At 41.0% G+C, this 12524-nt stretch overlaps 1 protein-coding gene across 3 annotated transcripts in view; it reads right to left on the bottom strand.

Moving 5' to 3' along the window:
* Positions 1 to 12524, bottom strand: part of TRPM6 (transient receptor potential cation channel subfamily M member 6) — a 220812-nt gene that overhangs the window by 151090 nt on the left and 57198 nt on the right. For 2 of the 3 annotated variants that reach the window (XM_044287801.1, XM_044287816.1), the window contains exons 10-13: positions 12005 to 12077; positions 9514 to 9614; positions 5993 to 6127; positions 51 to 104 (exon numbers count right to left, since the gene is read on the bottom strand). In XM_044287801.1, coding sequence (XP_044143736.1) covers positions 51 to 104; positions 5993 to 6127; positions 9514 to 9614; positions 12005 to 12077 — 363 coding nt within the window. The remainder of the gene's footprint in view (positions 1 to 50; positions 105 to 5992; positions 6128 to 9513; positions 9615 to 12004; positions 12078 to 12524) is intronic. The other variant, XM_044287808.1, reaches the window with a different exon arrangement.

Here is a 12524-nt window from a genome sequence, read left to right as displayed (position 1 = left end):
CACAATATCAAAAAATGTATTTTTATTTAAGACAATTTAGAAATTCTTACCTGTTTTACGTCTCCAACAAGATGATGTAAAAGCAGATTTGTTGGTCCTTGTTTCTTTAAGATACAATGAAAGAACATTTTCTTGAAAAACAGATATTAACACATGTAATTACTGTAGGTAAGTCCCGTTCAGACCTTATTTTTTCCTTCCACTGAATTTACATGTATAGATAGATGTATTTCCAGATGTAGATCTCAAATGGAAGGCAGCAACATGTCCAAAGGTAAAAAAATTTTATACTGCGCAGTATAATTTTTTATTATACTTGCCAATTTTCCAGGAACATGCGGGAGGCTCCCAGAGAAAGGGGAGAAATCCCAGATTTGCATAAAAAGTGATAACTCTTTCACCCAGAAATATGCCTTCCATGAACTCTAACTTTGTGTGGCACTGGGATGCTGTATCATTAGACGCAGCACCAGCCTCCATACTTGCTCTAAGGGGCATGACATGCCACAGAAAGGGATGTGGTGTATCACAAAAGGGGCTTGGCCTACGCAGGTAAGGAGTGAGGTATTCAAAAAGGGGCATGTACACACAAAAAAAATGAATAGATGAGTCACACACTACAGTCTAAAATCTCTCAAAGAAGAAAACGTAAGGCAGCTCTCACCTGCAGTAGTAAAATCACCAGAGGTGCACGGATGCCGCTCCTGGATGCGGTATATACAGTAAGAAAAAGAAGAAAATCCAGCTCTCTCCAGTGAAAAAATGAAAAACTTTAATCCAGCAAGTTTAAAATCCATACAGGTGTACAAATAGCAGTCAACGCGTTTCAGACCTCAGAGAAATATGGGTCCTTCCTCATGACAAACGTGTTTATGAAATGGGAGCTCCCTCTTAAGTAGCACATACTAACCCCAGGCTGATAGGTATCCACCTCCCAGGTGATACCTATCAGCCTGGGGTTAGTATGTGCTACTTAAGAGGGAGCTCCCATTTCATAAACACGTTTGTCATGAGGAAGGACCCATATTTCTCTGAGGTCTGAAACGCGTTGACTGCTATTTGTACACCTGTATGGATTTTAAACTTGCTGGATTAAAGTTTTTCATTTTTTCACCGGAGAGAGCTGGATTTTCTTCAAATTCTCTCAAAGTCCACTTTAAAAACTTGTCAATTATGCAATTTTCACTCTATCTTTGTATATAGGAACACACAGTAGACATTTTCTATACTTATGGATATGCTAAACGTAATAAAAATAAATAAAAAAAGAGGTTTGAACAAAGCCTACATTTTTTATATACAATTTTTTAAGAGCTGTACGCAGTGGCAGTATTTACACAAAATGTACAATAAAAACACTTCTGTTCTCACAAACAATAGTATTACCACTTTAATCGGAGAGGCTCTTTCATGTATCTCCTGAGTATATAAACCTATGTGTCCAATTCCATGTGTGTTAAATTGTTACTGTGCGTTTAACACAGTTCGTTCTAAAGAGCTCACTAAATTCAAGTGTAGTATTGGTATAGGGTTCCACCACTGTAACAAGTTAGTTCATAAAATTTCTACCCTCCTAGATATTCCACCATCAACTTTGGTATTATTGCAAAGTGGAAGCACTTAGGAAGCACAGCAACTCAGCTTCCAGGTGGAACACCACGTAAAGTTACAGAGCAGTGTCACCAAGTGCTGAGGTGCCTATTGCATAAAGGTCGCCAACGCTCTACTGACTTATTAACTGCAGAGTTCCAAACCTCCTCTAGTATTAATATCAGCACAGAACCTGGGCGCCAGGAGCTTCATAGCATGGGTTTACATGGCCAAGCAGCTGTCTGCAAGCCTTACAATGCCAAGCGTTAGATGGAGTAATATAAAGCATGCCAGGAGAATCTTGCACTGTGCCAACTGTGAAGTTTGTGGATCAAATTGACTAGGCCAAACAGACCCCTGATCTCAACCCCATCAAACACATTTGGAATAAACTAGAATCGAGATTGCAAAGCCAGGCCCTCTCATCTGACATCAGTGTCTGACCTCATAAAAAACCTTCTGGATGAACGAGCAAAAATTCCCACAAACACACTTCAAAGTCTTTTAGAAAGCCTTCCCTGAAGAGAGGAAGCAATTTAACCTGCAAGGGAGGGACCAACTTCATATTAATGCCCATGGATTTAAAATGGGATGCCATAAAAGCTCCTGTAGGTGTAATGTGTAGGTGTCCCACTGGTCTGGGGTCCAAGAGGAGTAGGAGCTGACTGTAATGGTAGGTTGCATTGGTACATGTTATTGAGACATCATAGTGTCAGTCAGTGGCGTAACTATGAGTTGGAGTTCTATGGGCCCCAGGGCAAACTTTGAATTGGGCCCCCCCCCCCCACTAAAGGGTTTGAATGCGTTGCAGTACAATATTAAATAGAAGAGGTAGGTGTTTTTTGCCTCTCTGTATATATTTTAATGATTTTGCCCCTTTCTGTGTAGGCATAAAAATAAATTGTACAAATTCAAATATTCGCTAGTCATAATGGTGTCCAAACGTATTACTCAAAACAAAAAGGACACCTAAAAACAATTACTTTAATAGGTCAATATAAAAAGAGAACCCTCAAGATTATGCTATGGGTCACCTCTACAGATAAATATAAGCAAATATAGTCAAACAGAGTATAATACCAAGATATTACTGCAAAAATGATACCATGTATATGAGTCATCAAGCAAGGGACAATACCCAAGAGGTGAAAAAATGCCAGAGGTAAGGGAGAAGGACATTGGGGGCCATGTCGATCCAAATATAGAAAGAACAGATAATCCTTGCTCTTTCCCTGAACCAGCCCTATTGTAGCCTCTGCCCGGAGACAGCTCCTGATGGTGGGATTGCTCCGTCCCTGTACCTATACCTAAATGACCCTCGGTGTCCCTAAGATATCGTACTTACAAATAAATGGCACAGAGAGGCCTCGAGCCCAACTGGCTATTAAAAGCACTTTCGGGGCTGCCAGCCCCCCCCCCCCCCCCCCCCCATCCCGCCAGGCCCGGTCGCGGTCACACCCTCTGCGACCTCTACGCCCCTGGTGTCAGTGGAGACACATACAGCAGGTGCAGCCAGTGTCCATCCTGATTAAAGAGGCTATGGAGCCTGAGTAGGAGACAGATAGGAGGAAGAGACAAAGAATCTTTAAGTCAGGCGGGGTGAGAGCTACCACAAACCAATCAGGAAAAACTTTGCATTTACATTAAAGAGCCCTAAAGGAGGTGGCTGCCAGAAAATCAGTGAGTGAGTGCATGTGCTGCACATATTGCACCTGAACTGTAACCATCAAGCTTCTGTGCCTGACATGTCACCAACAAAGTATGTGCCAATACTGCAACTGTTAAAAGCCTATGCATCACTGTTGTGTGAAAGTCCCTGTTTTTTTTTTTCTTTTGTGTCCTTGTGTGCTGTGCCCTTCCTCTGCTAGGGTAATCAATGCCCATTGCTTACAAAATTCCATTAGAGAGAAAACAAAGTTCATAATTAGAAGAAAACTATATTATATTACATGCACCACCTATTCCATATCCTCCTCCACTCTTTTTCCTTTTTATGTGCTCTATCCCAAATCCCTTGATATGCCACCACTCTATTAACCATGTTTTTCCAGACCATCACTGAGGGTTTTGCTTTTAACATCCAGACTTTTAAAGTGACCAATCTTGCAAAATATCTTCATAATGGGGATCCTAAAGGGTTTTCCAGCCTTAGGGATATTTTTCACTAGTGTCAGGAACATGTTGTGCTTAATGAAGAAATTATATTAAAATTATATTAAAATTATAATTAATATCCACTAAATTTCCAATATTCCATAAAACACTGCAAAGGATGGAGACATTTTAAACCTCTTCCGATAACCTTATAAATCTCACTCCAGAATCTATGAACAGTCCTGTATAATATATGTAAAAGTTGCATCTTCCTGATTACATAGTGGACATCCTCGGGAATCTCTCACCCCATCCCTCAAAATAAAGGGCAATAAATAAACAGTTTCACTTGAATGTGACTGAGCTGCGCCTAGGCCACGTGAGCGATGAACGTGACATCACTGTCCTAGGAAAAGCTGAGAGAAGGCCACGGTTCTCAAAGGAGCGCCACTGCCTTCTCAAATAGCTGATCGGCGGGGGTCCTGGGTTTCGGAACCCCACAAATCAGATACTGATGACCTATCCTGAGTAAAAAAATAAATCAGAAAACCACTTTAATTAAGCTTTGGAATATTTTGAGTGTGTTTCAAGTAGGTAAATTATAGCTGGAAGAGGTCTATTAATCAGATCAAACCTATTTTTCCTGTCTCCCACTCCTCTCACATAAAAAATCACAATTAATCCTGAAAAATGCCTTGTAGTCTGACTAGAAATAATGAGTATGTAATATTGGCGTGACTGGATCTTTGGTTAACTTCTTTAAAACTCTGACTACAGATCTGCATTTCTATGGAGCAATCTAGGTACAAAGCAATTTTTTGCGCTAATACTGTATATGTCAGATTCAGAATTTCTCTTGCATTCTTTTAAATTTTTCCCCAAGCAGAGGGTTCTTTCCTGCTACATTGTTTGCCAGTTTTACCCCAAAAAGGGGCAAAAACATCTCTGCCCCAAAAGTATTAAGTACCCAGTTCTGCAAAAAGGGAACAGGGTATCCCTCTGCCGACCCTTCTGGGAGACAAATCATACAGCTGTTACAATGACAAGCTCTGCCTTCCATATCTATCATTTTTCACCTTAATTGGACATTATTTTTTCCATTTTCTTAAGACTGTCCATTATAGAGGATAAATCTGTTTAAATTTTTTTGCAATTTTTTTCCTCTACTTCTGTAATTCTATCCCTGATCATATTTAGATCATGACGGATCAAAGAGATGTTTGATCTAAGGCACTCAATGTGTGCTGATAAATCCTCCTAGGACTTATTACAACTAATAACAACAGACAACACCACCAACTATGTTTTAATTCTTCATCCTCCTCATTTAATAGGTATTGTAATGCCATGGGCTCCTATGACAAGTTTTGAAGAAAAGCAGGGACACACTTCGGATTAGCTCTTACCAGCTATACTAGGCAACAACAGTGTCCACTATCTTAGTGGACACTCTAGCTTCTGGCTCCTACTCCACCAAGGCCGGGTATCTTGGTAGCACATCTCAGCACAACAACAAACCACAATATGTATCTCCTTAATAGGTTTCTAGCACCATTCTCGGAGATGTATCCTGCAATGCAGCAGGATACAAGTCCAAGGTTTCACCCAGGCAACAGAGAGGACATAAATCATAGAGATAAGCTAATACTAGAGAAGTGTGCACAAATGAAAACCAATACACATATCTTAAGCAGGTATTGCAATTTTATGGCATTTAAAAGTTCCAATATTTGGCGCCAAAATTTGCAACCTTTTACATCACCCTCACCACTTTTAAAAAGTGGTTTAAAAGTGGGTTGATTAGGTATAGTAATTTGTTTCTTGCTAGATTTACCATTCCGACTTTTTAAAGAAAAGTTTCAAAAAAAAGTTGTACAGTCACTCCTCTCCAAAAGTGAGAAGTGGCATAGGAAAAGTGGCATCTCTATACAAAAGTGTAAGGTTTAAAAATCAAAACTGGTGTAAAGGAAAACTGCCATAGTTAACAATAGCAACCAATCTGATTCAACATTTCATTTTCCAAAGAAGTGTTGAAAAATCTAAGTTGGAATCTGATTGGTTGCTATGGGCAACTAAATTAGTTTCCTTAAAAGCCAGTTTTAATAAATCTCTCATCACTATGCGTCTTTTGAGAAGTTTGGCCAAAGTCAAAGCAAAATGGACTTCAAAAAGTCTCATTATGAAATGTTTCCCCCGTGCTTTTTCGGACTACTATTGCCCTTAGAAAACAAATAACAGGACAAAGCTTCCAAACCATTGTACTTAGCACACTACTATGCATCTCTGTATCTTTTTCCAGGCTACTTACTGTATTGTACAGTTCTTCCAATCTGCTTATGGTGAGGAAACGGTGCATGTTCACTCCGTATTCTATCAACAGCTTCACAAAATCCACACGATCCATTACTAAGGCATCCTGCATGGCTTTTTCTAAAGAACCAACCTTTCAGGAGAAGTTATAAAACATCAGTTATATATCCAAATTAAAGCGAATGTCCAGTTCTGATCTTAAAATGTAAGTATCAATCAGAGTGGTTACTAGCTTTTCATTTTCTTGTGGATTGGTTGCTACATTTGTTTTTTTAAACAAACAAACCTTTGGATAGGTCATCAGCACTTGATCGGCAGGGGGCCAACACGCAGGAGCCCCACCAATCAGCTGTTTGAAATGAATGGGGCTGAGCTGCGCCCAGGCCACATGACATAGTCACTGGCCTGCAGGAAGCAGAGAGAAGGCCACCGTGCTACTACCAGAGCGCTGCTGCCTGCTCAAAAAGCTAATCTGCGGGGGTCCAGGGTGTTGGATCACTGCTAATCAGATGCTGATGCCCTACCCAAAGGGTAGATTATCTGTAGGAAAATCCCTTTAATCTAAATTATTAAACAGGACCGTTCACCTTCCTTGCAGAATAACAATTCTGGAGCAACTTTTCTTATAACTCTATGCTGTGCAATTCCTACTATAAGTTTATGAATTATTTGCCAACTGGGTATTAGGCGAAGGCTGTGATGGCTAACCTGCGGCACTCCAGCTGTGGTAAAACTACAACTCCCAAGATGCACACTCCCTTGGCTGTTCTCAGAACTCCATAGAAATGAATGGAGTACGCTGGGAGTCGTAGTTTCACCACAGCTGGAGTGCCAGAGGTTAGCCATCACTGGGCTAGGGCTACACGGTGATACCTGTCGAGGCCAGGATCGCTGCGTAGCGATAATCCCATAGAAATGATTGGGATCGCAGCGTCAGTTGCAAGACATCCAGCTGTGTTGGATTTCTTGCGACTGCTGTGGTGCTCCCGTTTATTGCTATGGAATCACCGCTACTCAGCAAACCTGGCTGCGACCAGTGTCACCATGTAGCCCTAGCTTTACAAGTTGGATGGGGGGGTTGTCCCCACACAGTCTGACACTATCCAATCAGTGCTCCCGGTGTCAGACTGTCCTGTCTATGGTCAGCCAAAGACGAATACCGGTACATTTTTGTAAAAAAAATAATCTTCAGAACTACATAGCTCCGTCCATTGTGTAGTAGACGCCTGGTTACTGCAGTCCTGCTCCTTTTCACATCAACAGAACAGTCCTGCAGTTACCGGCTTCATTCAGTAATGGACAAAGCTGTTTAGTTCTGGTGCGGGAGTTACTCCTGCTGATCAGTGCAATTGTGTGGTGTGGAATCCCACCAATCAGATATTGATGGCTTATCCTTAGGATAGGCCATCAATATTAAAATCTTTGAATATCCCTTTAATGGCAAAAAAAATTATATTACTTTATTATATATAGCCAACTGGACAGTTCTCCAAGACATGATTATATCTTTAATAGAAGGATAAAAGTCAAAAACACTTTATGCATAATCATTTTCTATGTCTTGAGAATACATGAGTTAAAACATGAAAAAGTTGTTGCTTTGAGCATAGCATCACCCTGCAAATAAAAATAGAAAAAAAATACTATAACCTTTTTCTAAAGCAAAACTATCTTTAACAAGGAAGTAGAACTTCACTGGCACAGGCTATAACTAGAATAAGTAATGGACAAGCATCATTGAAAAAAGTAATTAACTCAGATACCCGAGGGTATGATCCCGGGCCTGATTACATAGTAGTGTTCTCACAAATAATGTGTTTTTAAAGGGAAGCTATAAAGTTATCTATTCCTCTAGGCATCTAAAAACTGTAAATCAGTGGATGTTCATCCAAGTGGAAAATAACAGTTTACACATATTTAGTCATGTGTGTACCATAACAGGTTAAAACAGGTTTAAAAGTGGTGAGAATAAAAGAAATAAACTTATATTAAAACATTGTCAAGCAAACAAAACACTGTGTTACTGACAGATCACAATGATGATGGTAATTCATCTCACCCCCTTTGGGAATATCTAGATTATTTAAACCCCAAGAACACCATAGGGTCCATTCACACGTCCACAAAATATGGTACGCATCCGTTCCGCAATTTTGAGGAACAGGTCCGGACCTATTCATTTTCAATGGGGCCGGAATGTGCTGCCCGCATCCGCATTTGCGGATCTTCACTTCCGTTCCGCAAAAAAGAGAACATGTCCTATTCTTGAACATGAATCAAGTGACAAGTGTTGAATAGTGGTAATTTGTATGTATGTGTGTGAACATTAATATGGATGATGATTTAGTTCCAGCATGGCAACATTGTACTAGACAGGAATCAGAGGAAGAACAGTGGCTTCGGGCTTTGGGCCCATATCCGAGCACAGATGAACTAAAAAAATGTTAAACACGGCTTTCCCTATATTAAGCTGGCACAAATGTTTATTGTAATGTCCCAATGGACCTTATTTATATATACAGGCCCAAAGAACAAATGTTCTTACTGCCCACACTTATTGGATGCAGTACTTTTAGTCCAGCCGCCTCTCGGCGTGCGCTGCGGTGCTGCCGCCGGAACTCTACCCCTGCTCCATTATAGTCAATGGGGACAGAGGAACAGACAAGAGGAGAACTAAGAAGGAGGCCTTGTGAGGATAGGACATTACGGGGATGTATCAGGAAAGCAGGTCAGAGATGTAAGGAGGGGACAGATTGTGAACGACCTATGTTGTTGTTAGTATCTTGAACGATATTCACTGGGAAATGGGAAGCCAGTGAAGTGATTGAAAGAGGGGAAAGGTGGATAAACCTAGCAGCAGAGTTGAGGATAGATTGGAGGGGTGTAAGAGTTCTAGATGGGGCCCACAGAGGAGGATACTGCAGTAGTCCAGGAGGGAGATGACAAGGTCATGCACTAGAGTTTTTGTAGACTCAGGGGTGAGGAAAGAGAGAATAAGGGAGATATTCTTGGGTTGAAAGAGGCAGGAGGAGGTAAGGGTTTGGATGTGTGGTTTCAAGAATAGAGCAAAATCAAATGTTATCCCCAATGTTACCAATAGTGTTAACTTTCAATATCCCTAGACCTCTAGAGATATTCGATATTAACCTATAACCACCCTAGACAACCACAATGGGTTAGAGTCATCAGTTTGGAGCAGCTCAGATACCAGCTAATAACCGCTAGGCCACTCTAGAACCCAAGGGATATTACAAGAATACTGCAACTAACCAGTAAACTATACCATGTATAATTCTGTGATCTATTAAATGTATAAAGCTAGCAGCATAAGCATAATCAGTGTTGATGAAGGAGTTTCATTTTGCCATCTTTATTGTGGGCACTAAAGCACTAGAAAAGCCTCCAGTGAATGCCCCTGAAACTAGTCTAAACCTTTGCCGCTATCAGTAACAAGTTCAGTTTTGGTATCAGAACCAATGCTGCCAGAGATATGTATATATACATTATAAAAATACAAACTTTCCAGTGCTGGCCATACACGAGGATATGCTTCTTAGCAATATCCACTCTGTTCCAAGTCAAAGCCAAGCTCAGCTGGTCTGGTGCAGACATGTTAGTGCCTGTAAAACACAATAAATACTTGTATATATATGTAATACTTACATTGTAGTAGCATTTGAGATATCTTCATGTAAAATTGCATAGACAATGATGTCACACAAATCACATACATCTGATTTCATAATTAAGCCATGTTAAAAACAGTTTGGCCTACTTTTCAGTAACTGTACATCTATAGAACAAGTTAGCTTAGCATTATGTCAGCTACAGTATATATTCTGGAGATATTGCTCACACGTGGCTAAAGCTACTTTCACACTAGCAACAGCCTTCTCTGACTACATGACGCAGTTTTATTCCGGCCGCCTCTATGCATGTTTGCCGTGATGCCGCCCATATAGTCAATATGGCCAGAGCGGTCCTCCGGCTGCACGTGTGCACTAGCGGCAGCAGGGATCCGGCAGGCTGTTCACCCGCCGGAACAGCCTGCCAGGGAAGGCTGCCGCTAGTGTGAAAGTAGCCTTACCTGCTTAATAATTTGTAATATGATGTGTTGAATTAACAGGTCCCTAAGACCAAATCTGATGAAGTAAGGTAGTGCTGCTGGTTTTGAGACTGTGGTGAGAAGGGTAGTGCTGCTGGTACTGAGAATATGGTGAGTAGGATAGTGCTGTTGGTTTTGAGACTGGTGAGTAGATTAGTGCTGCTGGATTTGAGACTGTTGAGTAGATTAGTGCTGCTGGATTTGAGACTGTTGAGTAAAGTAGTGATGCTGGCCGTTAGGCCCCTTTCACACGGGCGAGTATTCCGCACAGATGCAATGCATGAGTTGAACGCATTGCACTCGCACTGAATCCTGACCCATTTATTTCTATTGGGCTATGCACACGAGCGGTGATTTTCACGCATCACTTGTGCGTTGAGTGAAAATCGCAGCATGCTCCTCTTTGTGCGTTTTTCACGTAACGCAGGCCCCATAGAAATTAATGGGGTTGCGTGAAAATCGCAAGCAAGTGCGGATGCGGTGCGATTTTCACGCACGGTTGCTAGGTGACGATCGGGATGTGGACCCGTTCATTATTATTTTCCCTTATAACATGGTTATAAAGGAAAATAATAGCATTCTCAATGCAGAATGCATAGTACATTAGGGCTGGAGGGGTTAAAAAATTTTTTAAAAATAATTTAACCAACCTTAATCCACTTAAGGTGGATAATTTAACTCGCCTTAATCCACTTGATCACGTAGCCAGCATCTCTTCTGTCTTCTTTTGTGAAGAATAGGACCTTTGATGACGTTACTACGTTCATCACATGGTCCGTCACATGATCCATCACCATAGTGATAGATCATGTGACAGACCATGTGATGAGCGTAGTGATGTCATCAAGGTTCCTATTTCTCACAGAACAAGGACAGAAGAGATGCCGGCTACGCGATCAAGTGGATTAAGGCGAGTTAAATTATCATTATTATTTTTTTAACCCCTCCAGCCCTATTGTACTATATATTCTGTATTCAGAATGCTGTTATTTCCCCTTTAACCATATTATAAGGGAAAATAATACAATCTACACTACAACTAACCCAAACCTGAACTTCTGTGAAGAAGTTCGGGTCTGGGTACAACATTTAGTTTTTTATCACGCGCCTGCAAAACACATTGCAACCGCGCGATAAAAACTGAACATCAGAACGCAATCGCAGTCAAAACTGACTGCAATTGCGTACCTACTCGCACGGGTTTGCCGCAATGCACGGGACGCATCCGGACCTAATCCGGACACGCTCGTCTGCAAGGGGCCTTAGACTGTGGTCAGTAGGGTAGTGCTGCTGGTTTTGAAATTATGATGAGTAGAGTAGAGCAGCTTGTTTTTAATACTGTGGTGAGTGGGGCAGTGTGGCTGCTTTTGAGACTGTGGTGTGTAGTATAGTGCTGTTGGTTTTGAGACTGTGGGAAATAATGTACTGCTGCTGGTTTTAAGACTGTGATTAATAGGTTAGTGCTGTTGGTTTCAACACTGTGGTGAATAGGGTAGTGCTGCTGGTTTTGGGACTGGTGAGTAGGGTAGTGCTGTTGGTTTTGAGACTAAAGTGAATAAGGTAGTGCTGCTGGTTTTGGGACTGGTGAGTAGGGTAGTGCTGTTGGTTTTGAGACTAAAGTGAATAAGGTAGTGCTGTTGGTTTTTAGACTGTGGTGAATAGGGTAGTGCTGTTATTTTTGAGACTATGGTGAGTAGGGTTCTGCTGTTGGTTTTGAGACTTTGGCGAGTAGGATAGTGCTGCTGGCTTAGATCCAGATGAATTATGGGTGCAAAGAAATTGTAAATTTTTATTAAATGCTTCATAATCTGCATTCATAAACTGTATGCCTCTAAAAACCAGGAATGACCGATGTATGAATCAGTTGAGCTGAATTTGTTAATGCAGGGTCCAACAACTACAAACCTTGCAGAAGAGCCGTCAGAATTGCCATATCAATATCCTGTTGTTCTTCAGACTCTGAATCAAATAATGTGATCTAAGAAATAGGTAAATATGTGTTTATTAATTTATTTGTCACATGGATTAATGACAAAGACCCAATGTGTGTCTGCGCCTAGAATCTGTCTAAAAAATGGTGCAATCAGTGTTTCTACAACCTAAACTGACTTGCTAAAAAAGCTGGTGGGGCTAAGGTGCATCATTTGGCGCAAAAACAGTGCCACAATTCTGGTGTAAAACTCTGTCTCAAAGGAAGCCAACCAATAGTTGGTATAGAGCTAGACAAAAGGATCTATCCTTGTGCCACATTTATCACCCAGCCTGAAAGGATGAGGTGCAATACCAGATAAAGCCCTCGGACAGGAATGAAATTGTTTCTAGGGGGGAAAAAATGACTTTTTTTTTATGATTATTGGATTCAAACATTGATATGCTGTATGGCAGTGTTCCTCAACTCCAGTCCTCAGGCCCACCTGCCAGTAAT

Source organism: Bufo gargarizans, chromosome 1 (genome assembly GCF_014858855.1).
Source record: "Bufo gargarizans isolate SCDJY-AF-19 chromosome 1, ASM1485885v1, whole genome shotgun sequence".
In the NCBI taxonomy this organism is placed as follows: domain Eukaryota; kingdom Metazoa; phylum Chordata; class Amphibia; order Anura; family Bufonidae; genus Bufo; species Bufo gargarizans.
This window is presented reverse-complemented; position numbering and strand designations above follow the sequence as displayed.